The following is a 22,878-nucleotide window of genomic DNA, read 5'->3' on the forward strand; positions in this document are numbered from 1 at the left end:
AGTCAGAATAGAAATCTTAGAAAACATCAGCGGACACACACGGGAGAAACCATTTAAAGGTATGGACTGTGGAAGGAGCTTCAGTCAGAGTGGAACCCTTGATTTTTGTCAACAAACTCATACAAAAGACAAACCATATAAATATCAGGAAAGTAGATAGAGGTTCACTCTTAGTGGAAGTTCAGAATCAACAGATTCACGGACAGGAAGAACTTTAAAAGAGTTGAAACCCTTCAAACCATCAACGAACTCAGGAGAAGCAGTTTAAATGAAAAGACTACAGAAAGTGCTTTATTTATAATGGAGTATTTAAGGAACAGGGACGCAGGTGGCGCTGTGGGTTAAAGCACAGAGCCTACGACTTGCCGATCAGAAGGTTGGTGGTTCGAATCCCCACGATGGGGTGAGCTCCCGTTGCTCAGTCCCAGCTCCTGCCAACCTAGCAGTTCAAAAGCACGTCAAAGTGCAAGCAGATAAATAGGTACCGCTCCAGCGGGAAGGTAAACGGTGTTTCTGTGCGCTGCTCTGGTTTCCGCTCAGAGTCCACTCTTTTCTTCACAGAAATGAACTCAGGAGGAAATTAGTCTTTAATACATGTTGTGTATTTGAAGTTCTGGTACTTATGTGTAAAACTGCATAGTAATGAAATATTGAAGGCAATGTCAAACAATGTGATTATAATCTAGCATGTAAAGTACCTTTTGATAGAGAAGGGGTGAGGGTTTATCTGGACTGCTGGTGGTCAGTGAGGATTAGGGCTGGGCGATATATTGTTCTATACTGGTTTCTAGACCACATCGTGATAACCTTCCAAAAACACTGGATATGGCAACACCCCACAGATCCCAGTGTGTGTTTCTGGGATGCTCATTTGCCTGGAAGCAGCCGGCAGAAAGCTTTGTTTTGTGAAGCCCCTGCAGATGCCGAGTTGCTGACTTCCCTCCCAGACGACAGGAAGCGAAAGACAAACCTCCATTGCCCTGTGTCCTTCCAGCCTCTTTCCTCCCTTGCTCCCTTCTGCCGGTTTGTGTACCTGACTTGGATATCTTGTGTGCTGTATTTTTTTTCTGCTGAAACTGGATTTGCTCTCAGGAGCCAAGTTTTGTGTCTCACTGGGAACCCAGTGAGAACTGTATGCTTTGAAAGCTCAGTAAACTATTACTGAAGAAGTCCTGCTGCCTCTGTGTGTGTTTTTGACCTCAGTGTGGGACATGCTCTACACGTGGCCCCTACTCTCCTCCTGCCCTGGAGTTGCTTTACTCAAGCATGCAAGACGGGTGCATCTGTGTGCACTCAAAAGCAAATAAAGTAGGACTCGCCTTTCTATGAGAGTACAGTGGTACCTTGGGTTACAGACGCTTCAGGTTACAGACACTTCAGGTTACAGACTCTACTAACCTAGATATAGTACTTCGGGTTAAGAACTTTGCTTCAGGATGAGAACAGAAATCGCACGGCGGCGGCAGGAGGCCCCATTAGCTAAAGTGGTGTCTAGGTTAAGAACAGTTTCAGGTTAAGAACGGACTCCGGAAGGAATTAAGTTCTTAACCTGAGGTACCACTGTAATGTGTTTTCAACTGTTTTATTGGTTTTTAAAAATTTCGTAATCTGCTCTAGGAGATTCGGATTACAGACAGGGAACTAACAGTAATGATGATGATGTTACATTGCTTAACGCTCCCCCTCCCCAGTCATGAATACTTGAGGGCACTCCTGGGTCCATCATGGTCGCTTGAGGCTCAGGTGCCCATGTCCAGCTCAGGCTACTTCCCCACCCCACAGACCTTTAGGGACAGAGAGGACACCAGATGGGATGGTGGCAACGCTCTCTGTGTGGAACTGCCATGAAGGCGACTCAGGAACTGGCCCAAAATGCAGCAGCCAGATGATTGGCTGGGCTGCCTCTCTTTATGAATGGCATTTCTCTCCCACCTCTTTGCCCAAGGAGATCAAGGTGGCATCCAGGGGTCTACCCCTCCCCACTGAGTCCCCCCACAACAAACACATTGGATTCCTCTTTTAAAACAGTTGCACTGGTTGTTTCCTTTCCAGCAGGACCTCTCCTGCTCTCAATGCCTTGGCTTGTGAGACCTCCAGTGGTGCTTTCATGGAACTGTAGAGGTGGATGGCACCCCAAGGATCATCTAGCTCAACCCCAGGCAATCTCAGAGGGCACGCTTGCATCTGGAGGAACTGAGCACTGGAGGAGAAAACAGGCCCTGCAGGATCAGGCCAGAGGCCTCCCTCCTATAGGGGAGACAGAGAAGAGGAGCCGCCCATTGCCCTCTCCTCCTCCACTGATTGGCCTCCTCCTCTTTTAACGCCACCTTGATTGGTGGCCTCTGTCTCTTGTGGGAGGGAGTTCCACGGGTTTTATTCTGCCCTGCAAGAGGAAGCGATTTCTCTTCCCTGCCCTCCGTCTTCCTTCCTTGCACAGGTGAGGTTTTAGGGACCAGGGTATATTTCATGTCTGAATGTTTCCATCCACGCACAACCTCTGTTATACAAGGAGACTGATCCATACATCTGAATGGGGTTTCTCTGCATGCATTTCCCCGCTCCTGGACCCCAGACCCCTCCCCAAGGGGCCAGCTGTGCAACCATGCAAAGGAAGAGCAGAGCTGCCGCCCTCCTGCGACCCTCCGCGCCCTGACTTGCCCCCCTCTCGCCATGCAGCGCTGGGACCCCCGCTCTCCCCATGGGCCCTATCCTGGGAGAGAGGAGACTCACCGGATCCCAGCAGGCGCCCCCCCCCCAGGCAGCCTCTGCAGAGCCGAACCAACGGGACCCCCACACGCCCGACTTCTTGCAGGAAAGGGAGGGGTTGGGCTTTCGCTCTGGAGGACCCTGCCCCCCCCCCGTCTTACTTTCCTCTCTAGGAATCTAGCTCGTTTCCGTTTAACCCTTGGCAAGCCGAGCGCACCCAACTCACGCCTCTCCCTCTCTCGAGAGCCGGAGCATCGCGCACCAATGGCATCCCGAGAAGGCGGAGGAGGAGAGGTTTATGGATTACTTCCGGCAAGGGATACATTCAGTTTTGGCCCCCTAACAGCTGGCCCCTGAACAAGGGTCCTAAGAAATCTTCACTGGCTCCCGGTCCGTTTCCGACCACCATTCAAAGTGCTGGCGCTGACCTTGAAAGCCCCAAATGGTCTCAGCCCAGTAGAAGGGAAGGAGCGTCTCCACGTCCATCGCTCAGCCCGGACACTGAGGTCCAGCGCCGAGGGCCTTCTGGCAGGTCCCTCAGTGCGAGAAGTGAGGTTACAGAGGGCCTTCTCGGTTGTCGTGACTGCCCTGTGGAACGCCCTCCCACCAGATGTCAAGGAGACAAACCTCCACAGACGCCTGAAAGCAGCTCCGTATCGGGAAGCTTTTAATATTTCATGTTGGGTCATGTTTTCTTCTATTCTTTTGGAAGCTGCCCAGAGACAATGTTCTTGTTCTTGTTGTACATGATGTTGTCGTTGGACACCCAGCTTTTAATAGCCAACAACACAGAGATAAAGGGCTGCTTCGTTCTGTGCTTTTGGACTCCTATGGGCCTATGGTTCTGGTGCTTGTGGATCTCATGGGATTTAATGTCTTGCCATTATAAATGCACGGGGATAAGTGCATTTATAGAGACACATTTCCACAAAAAGACCCAAACTCCGGTATGTAGCCGCAGGTGATACAATAGGAGCCTTTCTGCAAATGGCCTTTGCAACACAACTCACTGGGTGGTAACAAAGTAGACACATTGGCCTCTTTGCAACGTAGCCCCGTTTCCTCAATGAATCCACCCATTTCAGTAAAACCTGAGCTGAAATAGTAAGGAGAGGAAAACAGCAGCCCTGTCTGACCCCCGTCAGCCCCCAGACTCCCCCAGTCACGTGGCAGGAGATTCATCCTGAGCCCCCCCCCCGTGAGATGGGTATGACATCATGGATGATCCAGTTATGATTCATATGATCCATTGATGATCCACATGATCCAAGCAGACTTGTCCAAAGAGCAGGTCTCTAGGCCTGAATGAAACGGGTCTGCGATGATGGATTCTGGAGTCAAGAAATCCTCCCTTTCCAGTGATCTCTCCGGCTGGCCAGGAAAAGGCAGCGAGCAGGAATCCTCAGGCATCCCGACGGACAGACAGACCTGTCATGTTGCCAAAACACGAACTCGGAGTCTGATCTGATTTCCATGCAGAACTCATTTTGTGACTTCGCTGTTGGATTGTCGGGATCAGCCCCTCCCCCCTCTCCTGATCCCCAGAAGGAAGACCGGGGGGGGGATTTCTACTCCTCCTTCTCCCCCCCCCCACCCGCTCAACACTTTCCCTCCCCTCCCGGCACATCCTCCTCTCACCCCGCCCCCACAACCCCAGATCCCGCCCCCAATACATTGCTCCTCCTCCTCCTCCAATCCTGCTTCGCTCCGGAAATGAGGGGGGAGCCCCCCTCCCAACCTGCCTGCTTCTCCCGCAAGTGGAGCGTCCACTCCGGATTGCCGCTCTGCCCCGTAGATCTGGGGGGGGGGCGCTTTCGGAAAGGGGAGTAGGACGGGCAAAGGAGGATCCCCGCCCAACGTGGATGTTGCAGGAAAGAAATGAGAATCGGGAGGGAGGACAAAGAGGTAAAGAGGTTGCGGGGGGGGGGGGCGGAGAGAGAAGAAGACCCAGAGACCCCTCCAGCTCCCCCAAGCGCCTTCCGTGGGCCCCGTCGGCAGGGCCTGGATCCCTGCACGCGTGATGCGAAGGGGGCTTTTCTCGGCCCCTTAGGCGCCTTGACAGGGGCGGGAATGGAACCCCCACCCAGGGAGTCCCCATGAGGACCCCATCGCCCCGTGTCCCCCGCGCAGGCATCCCCGGAGCGCTGGGGGCTCCGCGCAGAGAGAGTTGGGCCACAAAAGGGTTAACGGGCACGAGGGATAGATACCCCTGTCCCTCCCCTGCTTGTCTTGGGGGGGAGCGCCTCCGGCTGGAGAGATGGGGGCGCAGGGTGTGGGGTGAGCAGAGCCAAGGGAGCCTCTGGATGCAGGGTAGACTCAGGAGAGAGGGAGGGGGTCAAGGAAGTGGGGGGAGGGAGGGGAGCATCCCTGGGGCAGGGAAGGGCAGCATTGGGGGGTGGGGAGGGAGAGATATAGGAAGGACAGTCTGGGTAGGGCGTCTCCATCATGACGCCCACGATGAATCTCCAGAGGTGACGCCTTGGCTTCTCCCTCCTGCCAGGAATGCCCCCCTTCAAGGTGACCAGAGAGGGATCCCTGGAAAGTGGGGGGTCCAGTCCCCCCACCCCTTCCTTCCTGCAGTCTCCATCCTCTTCCGACCCCATAAGCCCCTGCCCTGTCCAGACACAGCGCTTCTGCCCAGTCCACCCATTGGTCCCCTGAAGAGGAGAGGAAATCCCGAGGGGAAGAGGGGAGGGGGGAGGCCTTCTCAGAAGCGGCTCTTGGTTTCCGCAATCCCACCCAGGAAGCAGCCAGAAACCTTTTCCTCTCTCTCAGGCTTCCATCTTTAATGTCTTTTCCACTGAGGGTGAGGATAATGTACACCTGTCATCAGAAACGGGTGCAGAGTCTATGGAATGGCTCTCAGGATTGATACGGAAGCTGCACCTCAAAAGCATTTCTGTTCCTCTTATTCTTTGTAGGCAATGTCAGAGGGACTGACAAGCTGAGATACAACCCATCATCATCCGATGACAGTGACTGCATGAATCTTCCCAGTCAAAGGACCCATTTTCATGATAGACAGTGCCTGGGGCTGGAGGCTCTACACACCGGGTGTGCCTGTGCAGGCCAAATACTGCCAGTATTAGCACAGGTGAGGTGTGTGACCTCCCCAAATTTACAGAATGTATGTGAATGAGATTTCCTGGGTGGGATTATAGTTTACGGCAACCCTGTGATTTTGTCCACCCATAACATTTTATGAGCTGATATAGCAGTACGAGCTCCAAAATAACTTTTAAAAACCGCATCGCATTTATACCCCCAGGCCTTAGTTTGCCTCCCCATGATCTAGAGAAAACACCAGCTTTGAATCATACAGAGTAAAACTACCAGAACCTTCTTGAATAAATAGGTTAGGAATTATCACTATACATTACATCCATACTTTTCTATGCCTGAAAAAAGCAACCATGACACTGGGAATGTTCAGGGATGCAGGAGAGGATATTTTGTTTGATTATATCCTTTCCAACTTGTGCTAACAAGTTGTACAATTTAGCAGAGTAACATTCCCCCTTTTAAACTTACAGCGGATGCGTTTGCTCAGGCTTGCTAAAGCCTCTAAAATAAGTTTCCTTGGTAATTTCCCCTTTAGTCCCTCATAAAACGATAAGACACGACACAGTCTTCTATAAAAGTATAAAAAGAGTTTACTCACACATTCTGTTCACAAATGGATCCCAGAAGGCAGACTTAGGTTACAAAAGTTACATACACCTGGAAACTATCCCATAAGGAGACAGCCCAAGAAAGCATCTTAGGCTAAGCAGATGTTGCTTCTTTGACGAATGTAGTCAGAGAGAGAGTGGCTGACCAGTCCTGCTCTTTTGTTACCTGGGCAGGTGAGGTCGCACCCACTTCTAGTCACATGCAGAAGAAGTCTGTCCCAGCCTAGGAGAAATCGGAAGTTCCGACTGGCTGGTCCAGACATCCCCTTTTATTTCCACTCTAGGGATGTTGTACCTGACTGCTCTTGTGTTTCACATCCCACAGACACTTTAAAAGTCAGCACCAACAGTTTGAATTGTGCTCGGAAATGCGCTGGGAGCCAGGGAATATACTTTAGAAATAGTGTTATGTGGTCTCAGTGGCTGCTCCCAGTAACTAGTCTAGGTCCCCCATTCTGGATTAGTTGCAGTTTCAGAGTCACCTTCAAAGTTGGCCCCATGTAGAGCAGCTGGCAGTACTCCAAGCAGGAGATAACCAGAGCATGCACCACTCTGGCCAGACAGTCTGCAGGCTAGTCGGGTCTCATCCTGTGTACCAGATGGAGCTGCCAGACAGCTACCCTGGACACAGAATTGATCTGCGCCTCCATGGACAGCTGGGAGTCCAAAATGACCCCCAGGCTGCACACCTGGTCCTTCAGGGGCACAGTTATCCCATCAGGACCAGGAAGGCCCCCACCCTCCCCCAGGGACAGTATTTCTGTCTTGTCAGGATTCAACCTCAATGTGTTACCCGCCATCCATCCTCCAACCACCTCCAAACAGACACACAGGGCATTCACCATCTTCACTAGTTCCAATTTAAAAGAGAAGAAGGGCTGGGCATCATCCACATACTGGTGAACACCCAGCCCAAACCCCCTGATGATCTCTCCCAGTGGCTGCATATAGATAGTAAAAAGCATAGGGGGGGAGAGAATGGAGTCCTAAGGCACCCCACAAGTAAGCATCCAGGGGTCTGAACACTCATCCCCCAACACCACTTTCTGGACATGGCCCAGGAGGAAGGAGGGGAACCACTGCATAGCAGGGCGCCCAGCTCCCCTAGAGGGTCCAGAAGGACACCATGGCCAAAGGTCTCCAAAGCCGCTGAGAGATCCAGCAGAACCAGGAAACAGCTTTCCTCTCAATATCTATCCCATTGGAGATAATCAGCCAGGGCAGTTCAAGTCCCATGATGAGGCCTGAATCCCCATTGGAAGGATCATGGCAGCAGGAGATTTCCTGGTCCTGCACCTCCAAAAGCTCCAGCCACAATACGTTTATTAGCTTTCAAGGGCCCACCTGATACACTGTGGTCTTTTCTTCGAAAAACAAATATTTTGAATACTTTTACAGTGCCGTATGATGTAAATATGGGATCCGGGTGGCGCTGTGGGTTAAACCACAGAGCCTAGGACTTGCCAATCAGAAGGTCAGCGGTTCAAATCCTCGTGATGCGGTGAGCTCCCACTGTTCGGTCCCTGCTACTGCCCACCTAGCAGTTCAAAAGCACGTCAAAGTGCAAGTAAATAAATAGGTACCTCTCCAGCAGGAAGGTAAACGGCGTTTCCATGCCCTGCTCTTGTTCGCCAGAAGCGGCTCAGTCATGCTGGCAACATGACCCGGAAGCTGTATGCCGCTGGCTCCCTCGGCCAATAAAGCGAGATGAGCCAGGCTTATATGGTCCCAAGGAAAGCAGAGCAGTATGTTTGGCACCAGCTTGGCTGCAGGAGTTGAATGAAGAAGATGTGAAGGACACTGTCAGGGCTGCCCTAGGTCCCAGCTCACAAAGGACCAACGCCACTCCGTTGTTATGTACAAAAGTCTTTATTGAAGTTCATTTCCAATTCCACAGCCGCAGCGCGCAGCCCTACGTCTGAAACTCTAGACCGCTGAAGCTCCGTCTGAATCCCCTCCCCGCTGACACCAGTTTAAGATCCTGGCCTTGCTCCACCTCTTTCTCTGCTCTCTCTTCCTCTGGGTCCTCCTGCCCGCTGGGGTTTCGCCCTTCCTAGATTCTTCTGACGCTGAGTCCCCTGAGTCTTCCCCCTCCCTCCAGCGGGCTTTAGGACCTGGTTCCGAATCCGGGCTTTCTGCTGTCCCGCGCGCCTGTACATTTGAACGTGGCGCGCGCGCCCAGCCCCCAACCTTCCTTCTGACCGTTACACTGCTCCTGTCGCTGCTTTCCTCCTCTTCGGGGACGTTAGCTGGCTCTGACCTCCCCTCCATTCCCCCTCTCTCCGATGAAGGCGTGGTCAGCCCTGACTCATCTCCTCTCCCTGCTGGAGGAGACGCTGGCCCTGACACACGGGAACCTTCCCCCCCCCTACGCTCTGGTGGGGAAGCTGGTCCTGATCTCCAGCTGCTGCTTTGGGAGTCCCCGCTGGCCCCTTGTTTCTGGTGCGTCCCCCCTGGGTCCCCCCTTGCTCTGACCACCGGCGCTCCCTTCTGGGAATCCTCTGATTCGCTGGAGAGGCTCATGGAATCTCTCGGGTCACTGTCATCCCCCCCCCCCGCTGCCCTCAGATTCTTCCCATTCGCTCTCCATCTCCGGTGTGATGGCCTGGGATTCCGATTCTGAGAGTGAACCGGAGGAATCCCAGTCGGCACAGGAGTCCCCGCCTCCAGGGCCGGCTGAACTGGGGCAAGGCCTAGATGCTGAGGAGCCTGCACCTGTGCCAGATCCTCAGGGGCAGGCACCAGGTGAGACCATTCTGGCCCCAGAGGTGCTGGAGGACTCAGTGGCTACAGGTGAGCCTCCCCCGGGGCCCAGTAACCCTTTGGCCTCTCCTGAACTGCAGAGGCTTAGGGCAGAGAGGCGAAGGGAACTGGTCTCTCCCAGGAGGAGTGCTCGCCTTAAGGCCAGGAGAGGCGGGGCTCCTGGGGGCCGGGACCGCCCCCGGCCTTAGAAGAAGATAAAGGTCAGGCAGCCCGGTCCCAGGTTGCGGGAGCAACGTCGTTGTGGAGTACCTGCTTTACCCAGACCTAGATCTGCACTCCCAGTGTGCCTGTTCCTCGCCCGGCTTCCTGCTCCTGACTCTCGGTGTTCCTGTTCCTCGCCCGGCTGCCCACTGCTGACCCACCAGTGTTCCTGTTCCCCGACTGGCTCCCTGCTTCTGCTCTACCAGTGTTCCTGTTCCCCGCCTGGCTTCCTGCTGCTGCCCTACCAGCGTTCCTGCTCCCCCGCCCGGCTCCCTGTTTTGGACCTCACGTCTCATCTAGTGATCGTCTACCCTGCTAGTGTCTCTGGACTGAACTTCGGATACGGTATTAGTACCTTTCCCCCCCCCGGGACCAGCACATCCTGTCTCCCCTGTGCCTCTGTCCCTGAGTCCCTGACATCCATCCCCCCTCGAAGCCCCCCTTCCCCCTCCCTCTCTTCGGGTGCGGGTTCCGGGTGCTCCATTGCTGTGGGGGTGAGTGCTGGATACCGTTCATTCCCCCCGGTGTGCAGCCGTCCATCTGGATCCGGCCAGTCCGTAATGGGCTCGTCGACGTCGGTCTCCTCTGCTTCCATCTCTTTGTATTCGTGCTCGAACCCAGGATCCTCCCCCAACACGTCCATGTCCGTCTCTCCCCCCGGTACCTCGGGTGATGCTGCGTGCCAGGGCCCCCTTAGCAGCTCTCTGCTCCACCCCACCTCCGGTTGATCGTCCCACCAATAGGAGCGGTCTGTGTCAACCCCTGAGCATGATCCCTTTGGGGGGCTCGAATCCGGCGTCGCTTCCTCAGCTGATGAGAACCCCTGGAACGTGCTGGCTGAAAGTGTGGGTGTGAAAAGCCAGTCGTCGAAATAATCTGTTGGCATGGGTCTGTGCGGGAAGAGTGCATGGAACTCGTCTTTGAGATAGTGCTCTTCCAGGGCATAGTCCGGTACCCACCTGTTGGCGCTGGCCGGGGTACCTTCCCTGGCGAGGAGATATTCTACTCCCTCTTCCCCCCATCTCGAGTCCAAAATTTCCGTGACCTCGTTGAGTGGCATCACCCTCAGTGACTCCCTCCCTGTTGGTGATTGTCTGAGTGGGTCTGGTGCGGTCCCTGGCGCCTGAAACCTGTGTGGTTCCTTGTAGGGTGTGAGCACTGACCTATGAAAGACCGGGTGCATTCTGGAGCCCTCCGGGAGTGTCAAACGGAAGGCCACTGGGTTGATTTGTGCCTCGACTTGGTAAGGCCCTAGCTGCTTGTGCCCTAGCTTCTTCTTAGCTAACGATTTGGCCGGCACCGCCTGGGCCGCTAACCATACCCAGTCCCCCAACTGGACGTCTTCCCCGACTCTCCTGTGCCTGTCTGCCTGCACTTTGTAGGCGTGTTTTGCTAGTTCTAAGTGCCTCCTGAGCTGCTCGTGGACCTCCTGTAACTCTGCTGCCAAGTGCTCAGCTCCCCCTCGTGACTCCCCCTCCCCCGTCTTCTCAAACCCCGGGAAGGTTCTGGGATGCCGCCCATTGTTGGCGAAGAACGGTGTCACCCCTGTGGACCCGTGCTTCGTGTTGTTGTAGGCGAACTCGGCCAGCGGCAGGTAGTCCACCCAGGTCGAGGGCTGTTGATTCGCGTAGCATCTCAGGTACTGCTGCATGATGGCGTTGACCCTCTCCGTTTGTCCGTTGGTCTGTGGGTGTCGTGCCGACGCTAAGTTGATCTTGACGTTCAGGATACCCAGCAGCTTCTGCCAGAAGCTCGAGACGAATTGGCGGCCCCGGTCGGACAGGATGGACCGCGGCAAGCCGTGAACTTTGAACACGTGGTCTATGAACAGCTTGGTGGTCTGTTCCGCTGTGGCCACCTTCGTGCAAGGAATGAAGTGTGCCATCTTGGTGAACAGGTCTACGACCACTAGTACCGCTGTTTTGGCTCGTGAACTGGGCAGATCTGTGACAAAGTCCAGGGCCACCTGCTCCCATGGTCCGAACGGCGTCTGTAGTGGTTCCAGCAGTCCCGCCGGTTTCCTGTGCACTGGTTTGGCTCTTTGGCAAGTGTCACACCTGGCGACGTAATCCGCGACCTCTCCCCGCATCTGGGGCCACCAAAAGTCCCTGGCTACTAATTCCGCAGTCTTGTCCTTGCCGAAGTGCCCAGCGCTGGGCGCGTCATGCAACTGCTGCAGGACTTTCGCACGTAGGTCGTCTCCCGGCACGTAGAGAGCCCCTTTGCGGGTAAGCAGTCCGTCGCGTATCTGGAACTCGTCGTCCTTTGCTGTGCCCCTTCGCACCTCCTCCATCTTGGATTGTGCGAACGGATCCGTCTGCAGCGCGCGACGCACCGCGTCCAGGTCCACGGTGGCTGAAGCGCATGTCCACGCCTGCGGTGCGAAAATGTGTTTGGCCGCCACCGGTGCCGCTTCCTCAAGATACTGCGGTTTCCTGGAGAGTGCATCTGCCATGACGTTGTTGTCTCCCGGGATGTATTCTATCCTGAAGTCGAAATCCACAAAGAACTCTGCCCAGCGGATGTGTCTTTGGTTCAGGAGCCTCGCCGTGTGCCAGTACTCCAGGTTCTTGTGGTCCGTGCGGACCTGTACGGTGTGCTTGGCTCCGATGAGGAAGTGCCGCCACACCTTGAAGGCTGCATGAATGGCCAGCAACTCCCTGTCCCAGATGGTGTGGTTCTGTTCCGACTTGCTGAGTTTCCTGGAGTAGAATGCGCAGGGCCTCCAGTTCCCTTGCAGATCTTGCTGCAACAGGACCGCCCCCACCGCTCTGTCTGAGGCGTCAGTCTCAACCCTCATTGGTTTGCTGGGGTTTACGTGTAGCAGCTGTTCTTCGGATGCGAAGAGACGCTTGAGTCTCTGAAAAGACTGTTCCGCCTGGTCTGTCCAGGTGAACTTCTTCTTCTTGGAGCTGAGGGTGTCCGTGATAGCCGCCGTCTCCTGCGCGAACCCCTTGATGAACTTGCGGTAAAAGTTGGCGAAGCTGACGAACTTCTGGACCTCCTTCCGATTGCGTGGGCTCTTCCAGTCCAACACTGAGCGGACCTTAGCGCTGTCCATGGCGAGTCCCTTGTTGGAAAGCTTGTAGCCCAGTAATTCCACCTCCGTCACGTCAAACTGGCACTTCTCCAGTTTGGTGTAAAGTCTGTGCTCCTGTAGTCTCTGCAGGACCTCCTTGACGTCCCTCTCGTGAGCCTCCTGCGATTCCGAGAAGATCAGGATGTCGTCGAGGAAGCATACGCACTTCTTGTAGAGGAGTCCCGCTAACACGTGGTGCATAAATGCTTGGAAACAGTGGGAGCCATTTTGGAGACCAAATGGCATAACTTTGTATTCATAGGTGCCTAACGGTGTAAACATGGCTGTCTTCCACTCATCGCCCTCCCGCATGCGTATAAGGTTGTACGCGCCTCGTAGGTCCAGCTTGGTGAAGATTCGCCCCTTCCTCACCGTCGTGAGCAGGTCGTCGATCTTGGGCATGGGGAATGCTGTGGGCTTTGTCCTGGAATTTATGAGCCGGTAATCAACTATCAATCTGCGTTGGGGCGTGTCTTTCTTCTTCACGAAAAACACGGGACTGCCCCCCACTGCTTTGGATTCTTGGATGAATCCCCGCTTCAAGTTGTGATCTATGAACTCCCTCAGTTCTTGCATTTCATCCTCAGACATGGAGTACAGTTTTCCAGTCGGCAGCATCGCCCCCGGTAGGAGGTCAATCGCGCAGTCGTAGGGCCGGTGGGGAGGCAGCTTGTCCGCTTCCTTCTCGCAGAAGACCTTCAAAAACGCCTTGTACTTGTTGGGCACCGCCTGCACCATGCCTAGGTGTAGCTGCTGTTCATCTCCCTGTCCCTCCTCTTCCTGGCCAGTCTGGATGCAGTGTTCTGCGCAGTAGGAGGAACAGAAGGTCAATTGTCGCTGGTACCAGGCTAATGCCGGGCTGTGCCTATCCAGCCAACTCATGCCCAACACTATGGGCATGTCTGACAGGTGGGTGACGTTGAAGCTGATGACTTCGCGGTGATTTCCAATTTGCATCACCATGGGTGGTGTCCATATCTCCAGCCGATGTGGACAGATTCCTCCAAGCTGGAAAGCCCACCACCTGTCCTCTTGACCCGTGCCCGTCATGGCTGATTAGAGCGTGTCCAGACGAGGTGCGGGCCCCCCTGGGGGATATCATCAATTTGTCCCTTGGCACCGGGATATTCCCAGGGGAACTGAAGGAGGCGGTGGTACGTCCGCTCTTAAAGAAAACATCATTAGATCCCTTAGATCTATCCAATTACCGCCCGGTCTTGAATCTTCCATTCCTGGGTAAGGTGATTGAGAGAGCGGTTGCTGAACAGCTTGGTAGGTTTCTGGATGAAACATCTGCTTTGGATCCATTCCAGTCCAGCTTCCGTGGTGGCCATGGGACCGAGATGGCTCTGGTCGCCCTAACAGATGACCTTCGTAGACAGCTGGATCGAGGTGGGTTGGGGCTGCTGATTCTTCTAGATCTATCAGCAGCTTTCGACATGGTCGATCACGAACTTCTGGACCACCGCCTTGCCGACGTGGGGATCCAGGGCACAGTCCTTCAATGGCTGCGCTCGTTTCTCTCTGATCGGGGACAGAGGGTGGCGCTTGGTGGGGAATTGTCATCGTGTCACTCCTTGGTGTGTGGAGTGCCTCAGGGTGCGATTCTCTCCCCGATGCTTTTTAACATCTTTATGCGCCCCCTCGCCCAGCTTGTCCGGAGTTTTGGGCTGGGTTGCCATCAGTATGCTGATGACACCCAACTCTATCTGTTGATGGATGGCCATCCTGACTCGGCCCCAGACACACTGACCAGATGTCTGGAAGCTGTGGCTGGATGGTTACGTGGGAGCCGGTTGAAGTTAAATCCTTCGAAGACAGAGGTCCTCTGGCTGGGGCGGGATGATATGGGATCGAGGGGGCAACTCCCATCTCTTGCGGGGGTGCAATTAATGCCAGCACCGTCCGTTAAGAGTTTGGGTGTAATCTTCGATACCTCCCTCTCTATGGAGGCGCAGATTACAGCTATAACAAAGGTGGCATTTTTCCATCTCCGCCAAGCTAAGCAGTTGGCCCCTTATCTCTCTCGCCCTGACCTAGCCACTGTGATCCATGCGACGGTCACCTCCAGACTGGATTATTGTAACTCGCTCTACGTGGGGCTGCCCTTGAGACTGACCCAGAAACTCCAGTGGGTGCAGAATGCCGCGGCGAGACTCCTTATGGGGTCTTCGCTGCGAGATCACATTCATCCGGTACTATACCAGCTGCACTGGCTCCCGGTGGAGTACAGGATCAGGTTTAAGGTGCTGGTTTTAACCTTTAAAGCCCTATACGGCCTAGGACCCTCGTACCTACGGGACCGCCTCTCCTGGTATGCCCCACAGAGAAACCTACGGTCTGCAAATAATAACACCCTCAAGGTCCCAGGCCTCAGAGAGGTTAGGCTGGCCTCAACTAGAGCCAGGGCCTTCTCGGCTGCGGCTCCAACCTGGTGGAATGCTCTGTCACAAGAGACTAGGGCCCTGCGGGACCTGACATCTTTCCGCAGGGCCTGCAAGACAGAGTTGTTCCGCCAGGCCTTTGGTCAGGGTGCAGCTTGACTCCCTCCTCTGGCAACCTGCACAGAATTTTGTTTAATCGGTTGCCATCAATTTGATTTTAACTAATTGTTATAATGAAATATTTTTAGAATGTGTTATTATTTCATTGTTTATTTGATTGTTGTTAGCCGCCCTGAGCCCGGCTTAGCTGGGGAGGGCGGGATATAAATAAAATTTATTATTATTATTATTTATTATTGCTGTACCACCTGTCCGCCCAGCAGCTTCCTGCCATCAACTGTGACGACGTTTAGGGGCAGCGTGGCCAGCAGTAGCGCTATGCGATGTTGCTTGATGAACTCCAGCCCCACAAAGTCTGCATTACTACCAGAGTCAATGGTAATAGGGACTTCCAGGGTGAATCCATTTGGCAGCTGGAGTGATGCGGTGAGTTGCACCACTGGTTTGGGTGGGAGGGGGTCTGTGGGTTGCAAAATCTCTGGGGACTGCTTCACTGACTCGCCTGGCTGGGCCCCAGTGCCTCTGCCTCCAACCAGGCTTCGTCGTTTCCCTGCAGCTGTTCCCCCTGCTGAACTGCTCCTCTTACTGTTGCTGAGGCTGCAGTGTGCTTCTGGATCCTCTGGGGACACTCTTTTGCCATGTGCTGTGCACTGTCGCAGATGTAGCACTTCCTGCTCCCTCTAGGAGCCTTCGCCTTGACTGCTCCTGGTGTTAGGGCTCTGGTCGCTGTCTGAGCCCTGGCACCACCTATCCCCATCGGCTCTTCTCCCCCTCCCCCAGTGGAGGCGTGGATTGCGCGCGCCCTGTTTCTCTGGGTATGAAGGGAGGTGCTGTGGCCGGTGCGCGTGCCAGACGACCCTCATCCCTGCTCCAAGGGCATTCTTCCTGGCGTACCCCTATCGTGAGCGCTCTCTGGACGACTTCAGCGGTGGTGTTAGGTCTCTCCCCCCTTGCCAGCTCATCTTTCACGGATTCATTCAGCCACTCCCAGAACAGATCCCTCACTGCAGGGGAGTCCTTTTCCCAGCCCAGCACATTTACCAACGCAAAAAAACGGGAGTGATACTGTCGTAGCGTGGCTTTGCCTTGCCGCAGCCCATGCATTTCTTTCCGAGTGACATCCACATCTACAGTTGATTTAAAACAAGCGTCCATAGCCGCAATAAACGCTTTTGAATTTCGGAGGGCGGGATCATCTTCGCACCATAAATTGCGCAGCCAGGATTTAGCTTCCCCATGCAGATGAGTTATTATGAATCCTACTTTCTCCTCCTCATCTCTAAAGTCTTTCCGAAGCAAATTGAGCGCGTAAACTATGTCCGCTCTGAAGTTAGGATACTGCTTCAGGTCCCCGTCGAAGTGGGCTACTATCCTGCCCCCCCGCTTGCCGAGTGCAACTCCGTCTGGTATGGGTCCTGGCAGCCCCCCTCTCTCCAAACGTTCGTACCTGGCTTGCAGATCACGGCAGCGCGCTTCTGCTTCCTCTTCCTTCTTTCTGGAGGTTGCTACTTCTGCGTAAAGCATTGTGACAGCTTCTTGCAGTTCTGCTACCCGCTCCTCAGTCGTCATTTTTGCCTATCTTCGTGAGCTCGCAAAAAGAAAAAAATGGTTGTCAGGGCTGCCCTAGGTCCCAGCTCACAAAGGACCAATGCCACTCCGTTGTTATGTACAAAAGTCTTTATTGAAGTTCATTTCCGTTTCCACAGCCGCAGCGCGCAGCCCTACATCTGTAACTCTAGACCGCTGAAGCTCCGTCTGAATCCCCTCCCCGCTGACACCAGTTTAAGATCCTGGCCTTGCTCCACCTCTTTCTCTGCTCTCTCTTCCTCTGGGTCCTCCTGCCTGCTGGGGTTTCGCCCTTCCTAGATTCTTCTGACACTGATTCCCCTGATTGTTCCCCCTCCCTCCGGCGGGCTTTAGGACCTGGTTCCGAATCTGGGCTTTCTGCTGTCCCGCGCGCCTGTACATTTGAACTTGGCGCGCGCGCCCAGCCCCCAACCTTCCTTCTGACCGTTACACTGCTCCTGTCGCTGCTTTCCTCCTCTTCGGGGACGTTAGCTGGCTCTGACCTCCCCTCCATTCCCCCTCTCTCCGATGAAGGCGTGGTCAGCCCTGACTCATCTCCTCTCCCTGCTGGAGGAGACGCTGGCCCTGACACACGGGAACCTTCCCCCCCCTACGCTCTGGTGGGGAAGCTGGTCCTGATCTCCAGCTGCTGCTTTGGGAGTCCCCGCTGGCCCCTTGTTTCTGGTGCGTCCCCCCTGGGTCCCCCCTTGCTCTGACCACCGGCGCTCCCTTCTGGGAATCCTCTGATTCGCTGGAGAGGCTCATGGAATCTCTCGGGTCACTGCCATACTCCCCCCCCCCGCTGCCCTCAGATTCTTCCCATTCACTCTCCATCTCCGGTCTCCCCTGTGCCTCTGTCCCTGAGTCCCTGACAGACACCATCCAACCATCTTAGAGACTCTACTCTGGATTTGTGTAGGTTTTCCTCCATAGCCTTTTCTTCCCCTGAACATAACTCAAGAGGCAGTGAAAGTTTAGGAGCAGAGTTTTCCTTCTCGATGGGCTTCCTTCCCCGGTTGACGATGCCATCGGCCCTTCACTTTCCTCTGCAGCAGGGGTGGAATCTGCCTTCTGGACTGTGGGATTCACTGTTTTTCTCCTCCTCTCCATCCAACAGGGCCTGCCTTCACCTGCAGCACAATTCCCTAATACACCAAGGATTTGAGACCCATCAACTATCCTCGCCTGGTTTTGCCGGCCGATTGAAGCGATTCCTGGGATTGTGGCCCTTGTTGCATGCTGACAGCTTCTGGAAGCCACAGGTGAGAGCTGAGTGCAGGGTGGGGACTAATGGTGGATAAATTACCCCATAAGGTGCATGACATGACCCCCACCAAAGGTATCCAGATATTTGAGACAGATAAGGAATAAATTCATGTCTCTGGAAATATCACAACATCAGGCCATCAATAAATCAACACTACATATTCAAGGATGAAGGGATAAGTACAGTTATCCCTTTGCCTTGAATATCCAGCTTTGTCAGTGCCAGATTAGGGTAGTCTTGTGTCAGAAGAGGGGCTTGAGATCAGGCAACACATCATCATTATAAAGAACCATTGGGATTCCCATTTGCCATCTTCTTTCTTTCTGCTTCTCCTGCTCTCTCACTGCAATGCGAGGCATGTAGACAGAGGTCCATCTCCAAGAACAGGAGCTTCCCTGAGCACCCATTCAGCTGACCCCAACACCAAACCTTGTCACTAATTCTCTGACTGACCCAGACCACAGTCCCTGGAAAAGATGTAGACCTGGGTCTCACATAATAGTCCACATGGACCTCCTGTGGCCATTGGGACTGTGCAGGTGATTCATAAACATCTAGAGGTGGATGGAGGATTATGATGCAGAGCATGGGTAATTTCCAAAGGAACGATGGACCGGAGAAAGAGAGGGCCTGCTCATGGACAGAGAGCAGCTGCCTTTCCTGTGAGGAAACAATTGATTTGAAAAGACTGTATTCCAAGATCATGCTGCTTTATTAACGATGATTGAGGATTATGAAAGGTGGTGATGCATTACTATCATTTGATGACATTGCTTTTTCATTTCCAAAAAATTGGGAACATGGGTAGGACATGGGAGAATGTAGGAGATGTTGAAATATGAAAAGGGGCTAATGGAGCTTGATGTGTTCTCTTTCCCTTTGTTCTCTTCCTTGAAACCCAAACAGGATTTCCTTTCCTCCCACTCTGAAGAAGGTGATGGAGAAGACATTCAGAATTCCAAGGAATGGGGCACCTTTCGTTTCATGAGGAATAGAAATTAAAATGTGTGAAATGTGGGATATGCATCATTGAATGAGCACACATAGCTCACATCAATGACTCCACGAGGGGAGAAAACATTTAAAGGTATGGAGTGTGGGAAAAGTTTCACTGATAGTAGAACACTTAGAACACATCAGCGGACTCACATGGACAAAAAGGATTCCAATGCAGGGAGTGTGAGAAGAACTTCAGTCTAAGAGGACTCCTCAATATACACCAGCGGACTCACACAGGGGGAAAACCATTTAAATGCATGGTGTGTGGAAAAAGCTTCAGTCGGAGTGGACATTTAAGCTCACATCTACGGACTCACATGGGTGAAAAACCATATAAATGTATGGAGTGTGGAAAGAGCTTCAGTCAGAGTGGACACCGCAATATGCATAAACGGACTCACACAGGGGAGACACCATTTAAATGTATGGAGTGTGGAAAGAGCTTTAGTGATAGTGGAAGCCTTAGAAGACATCAACGGATTCACACAGGGGAGAAACCATATAAATGTATGGAGTGTGGAAAGAGCTTTAGTGATAGTGGAAGCCTTAGAAGACATCAACGGATTCACACAGGGGAGAAACCATATAAATGTATGGAGTGTGGAAAGAGCTTCAGTCGGAGTGGACATTTAAGTTCACATCTACGGACTCACACGGGTGAAAAACCATATAAATGTATGGAGTGTGGAAAGAGCTTCAGTAAGAGTGGAAACCTCAGTAAACATCACCAGACTCACACAGGGGAGAAACCATATGAATGCAGGGAGTGTGGGAAGAGCTTCAGTCAGAATGCAGACCTTAAATTACACCAGCGAACTCACACTGGTGAAAAACCATATAAATGTATGGAGTGTGGAAAGAGCTTCAGTCATAGTGGACACCGCAATATGCATCAACGGACTCACACAGGGGAGAAACCATTTAAATGTATGGAGTGTGGAAAGAGTTTTAGAGATAGTGGAAGCCTTAGAACACATCAATGGACTCACACAGGGGAGACACCATTTAAATGTATGGAGTGCGGAAAGAGCTTTAGTGATAGTGGAAGCCTTAGAAGACATCAACGGATTCACACAGGGGAGAAACCATATAAATGTATGGAGTGTGGAAAGAGCTTCAGTCAGAGTGCACACCTTAGAAATCATCAACGGACTCACACAGGGGAGAAACCATTTAAATGCATGGAGTGTGGAAAGAGCTTCAGTAAGAGTGGAAACCTCAGTAAACATCACCAGACTCACACCGGGGAGAAACCATATGAATGCAGGGAGTGTGGGAAGAGCTTCAGTCAGAATGCAGACCTTAAAAAACATCAACGGATTCACACAGGGGAGAAACCATATAAATGCATGGAATGCGGAAAGAGCTTCTGTTACGATTCAGGCCTTAGAAGACATCAACTGACTCACACAGGCAGGGGGGAAACCATTTAAATGTATTGATAGCGGAAAGAGCTTCAGTCAGAATGGAGACCTTAAAACACATCAATGGACACACACAGGGGAGAAACCATAAGAATGCATGGAATGCGGAAATCGATTCAGTTTCATTGCAACCCTCAGAAGACATCAACAGATTTACACAGGAGAGAAACCATATAAATGTATGGAGTGTGGAAAGAGCTTCAGTCAGAGTGGACACCTCAATATACATCAATGGGCTCACACAGGGGAAAAACCATTTAAATGCATTGAGTGCGGAAAGAGCTTCAGTCAGAATGCCGACCTTAAAAAACATCAACGGATTCACACAGGGGAGAAACCATTTAAATGTATCGAGTGTGGAAACAGATTTAGTAAAAGTGGAAGCCTTAGACAACATCAACGGACTCACACAGGGGAGAAACCATTTAAATGCATGGAGTGCGGAAAGAGCTTCAGTCAGAATGGAAACCTTAAATTACACCAGCGGACTCACACAGGGGAGAAACCATTTAAATGCATGGAGTGTGGAAAGAGCTTCAGTAAGAGTGGAAACCTCAGTAAACATCACCAGACTCACACCGGGGAGAAACCATATGAATGCAGGGAGTGTGGGAAGAGCTTCAGTCAGAATGCAGACCTTAAAAAACATCAACGGATTCACACAGGGGAGAAACCATATAAATGCATGGAATGCGGAAAGAGCTTCTGTTACGATTCAGGCCTTAGAAGACATCAACTGACTCACACAGGCAGGGGGGAAACCATTTAAATGTATTGATAGCGGAAAGAGCTTCAGTCAGAATGGAGACCTTAAAACACATCAATGGACACACACAGGGGAGAAACCATAAGAATGCATGGAATGCGGAAATCGATTCAGTTTCATTGCAACCCTCAGAAGACATCAACAGATTTACACAGGAGAGAAACCATATAAATGTATGGAGTGTGGAAAGAGCTTCAGTCAGAGTGGACACCTCAATATACATCAATGGGCTCACACAGGGGAAAAACCATTTAAATGCATTGAGTGCGGAAAGAGCTTCAGTCAGAATGCCGACCTTAAAAAACATCAACGGATTCACACAGGGGAGAAACCATTTAAATGTATCGAGTGTGGAAACAGATTTAGTAAAAGTGGAAGCCTTAGACAACATCAACGGACTCACACAGGGGAGAAACCATTTAAATGCATGGAGTGCGGAAAGAGCTTCAGTCAGAATGGAAACCTTAAATTACACCAGCGGACTCACACAGGGGAGAAACCATTTAAATGCATGAAGTGCGGAAAAAGCTTCCGTCAGAGTCGAAATCTTAGAAAACAGCAGAAACACAGGGAAGGCACCATTTAAATGTATGGCATGTGGAAGAAGCTTCAGTCAGAGTGGAACCCTTGATATACATCAACAAACTCACACAAAAGACAAGCCGTATAAACGTCAGGAAAGTATATTGAGGCTCAGTCCTTGTGGAAGTCCTACATCAACAGACTCGTGGCCAGGAAGAACTTTAACAGTTGACACCCTGCATACCATCAATAACTTTAAATGGAAGGATTGCAGAAAGTGCTTTAGCTATAATGTAATGTTTAAGAAATATCAGACATTCAAGCGGGAGAACCCATTTAGATGTATGGAGTGTGGGACATCTTCCTCTCAGAGTCCACTCTTCTTCATGGCAATGAACTCAGAGGAAATCTGTCTTCCTGCTTCAGGGCCAGCTGAGTCTGTTTCTCTTGTCATTTTCTAGTAGCTAGGTAATTCCTCTCTAATCTGCTCTGTGTCTGAGTCTCTCCCTCCTTCTGAGACCACTGGAAACGAAGGGGATGACTTTCCCCCCTCCAGCTCCTCTTCTGAGGAAAGCTGCTTGGCCTGAGAATGGATTCCCCCCTTAAGGTGGGGGAGCTCAACGGAGTCCCTTCATTAGAAATGGACAGGACAGAAAGGGACAGAATATTTAGAAAAGAGAGACTACCACATACATTTTTTCAAATGGTGGACAGCTTAAACCTAAGAGATGCATGGAGAGAGAGAAATCCACTGGAGAAACAGTTCACACTCTTTTCAGAAGCCTAACAATCGTCAGGGAGAATTTATGCAATCTAGATCTCAAATAGTTTAATAATAGAAATTAAAAAAAAACAGAGATTCACCCAAGGACAATAACAGATCATAATCCTGTGATATTAGAATTAGAAAATAAACAAAAGGGTAATAAAAGATGGCGATTAAATGAGAATTTATTAAACGGTGAAAATCTGGTGATTAAAGCACAAGAATTGTTGAAATAATTCTTTACTGAGCCGATACTTAGCTCATTCTCTGGAGTTGCTCTACTCAAGCATGCATGATGGCGTGTGACTGTGGTTTTTTGCACTGTTATGGAAATGACAAGTGGGACCCACATCTTTAAAGTTGTTGCAATGTTACAAATCATCAAACCTTTATTGGCATCACTTACAAACATTCAGAATAAGTAGGCCAGTGCGATCTCGTCGCCATTTCAACAGTACAGTCATTTGCCAAAGGGAAGAAGAGGCAAGCAATCTATTTCATCTCTCCAGCAAGGGCAGGATCCTGTAGTGTACTTTGGCGACAAAAAATCAAATAGAGGAACTTAGCTACTGTCTTGGGGAGCTCCTGGTCTCTCCCCTGTAATAAGAAGTGTACAACCTCCTCCTCTGGTTTCCATGTTGGAA

The 22,878-nt window shown here is 52.0% G+C and overlaps 3 protein-coding genes across 10 annotated transcripts in view; 2 read left to right on the forward strand and 1 right to left on the reverse strand.

The window, feature by feature from the left end:
- The window catches only part of LOC309541297 (uncharacterized protein), a 132,911-nt gene extending 131,587 nt beyond the window's left edge, over positions 1 to 1,324 (forward strand). The window contains exon 5 of the mRNA XM_082239005.1: positions 60 to 1,324. Within this exon, the coding sequence (XP_082095131.1) occupies positions 60 to 160 (101 nt within the window). The 3' untranslated portion in view covers positions 161 to 1,324. The remainder of the gene's footprint in view (positions 1 to 59) is intronic.
- Positions 1 to 3,524, reverse strand: part of LOC309541270 (uncharacterized protein) — a 174,165-nt gene extending 170,641 nt beyond the window's left edge. Inside the window, exon 1 of one of the 3 annotated variants that reach the window (XM_082238929.1) lies at positions 2,868 to 3,524. Coding sequence is in view for 1 of the 3 variants with exons in the window: in XM_082238926.1 (XP_082095052.1) it covers positions 2,496 to 2,672 (177 nt within the window). In the remaining 2 variants the exon portion in view is untranslated. Of the gene's footprint in view, positions 1 to 2,495 lie in introns of all 3 variants that reach the window. The other 2 variants (XM_082238928.1, XM_082238926.1) reach the window with 2 other exon arrangements.
- Positions 1 to 20,761, forward strand: part of LOC309541370 (uncharacterized protein) — a 113,134-nt gene extending 92,373 nt beyond the window's left edge. For 3 of the 6 annotated variants that reach the window (XM_082239181.1, XM_082239180.1, XM_082239182.1), the window contains 3 exons: positions 5,628 to 5,800; positions 17,608 to 17,752; positions 18,664 to 20,761. In XM_082239181.1, the coding sequence (XP_082095307.1) occupies positions 19,014 to 20,189 (1,176 nt within the window). In that variant the 5' untranslated portion in view covers positions 5,628 to 5,800; positions 17,608 to 17,752; positions 18,664 to 19,013 and the 3' untranslated portion in view covers positions 20,190 to 20,761. Of the gene's footprint in view, positions 1 to 4,381; positions 4,612 to 5,627; positions 5,801 to 17,607; positions 17,753 to 18,663 lie in introns of those variants that run through there. The other 3 variants (XM_082239183.1, XM_082239184.1, XM_082239185.1) reach the window with 3 other exon arrangements.
- Positions 20,762 to 22,878: the final 2,117 nt, after the last annotated feature.

Source organism: Podarcis vaucheri, assembly GCF_965113315.1.
Source record: "Podarcis vaucheri genome assembly, chromosome: 10".
NCBI lineage: Eukaryota > Metazoa > Chordata > Lepidosauria > Squamata > Lacertidae > Podarcis > Podarcis vaucheri.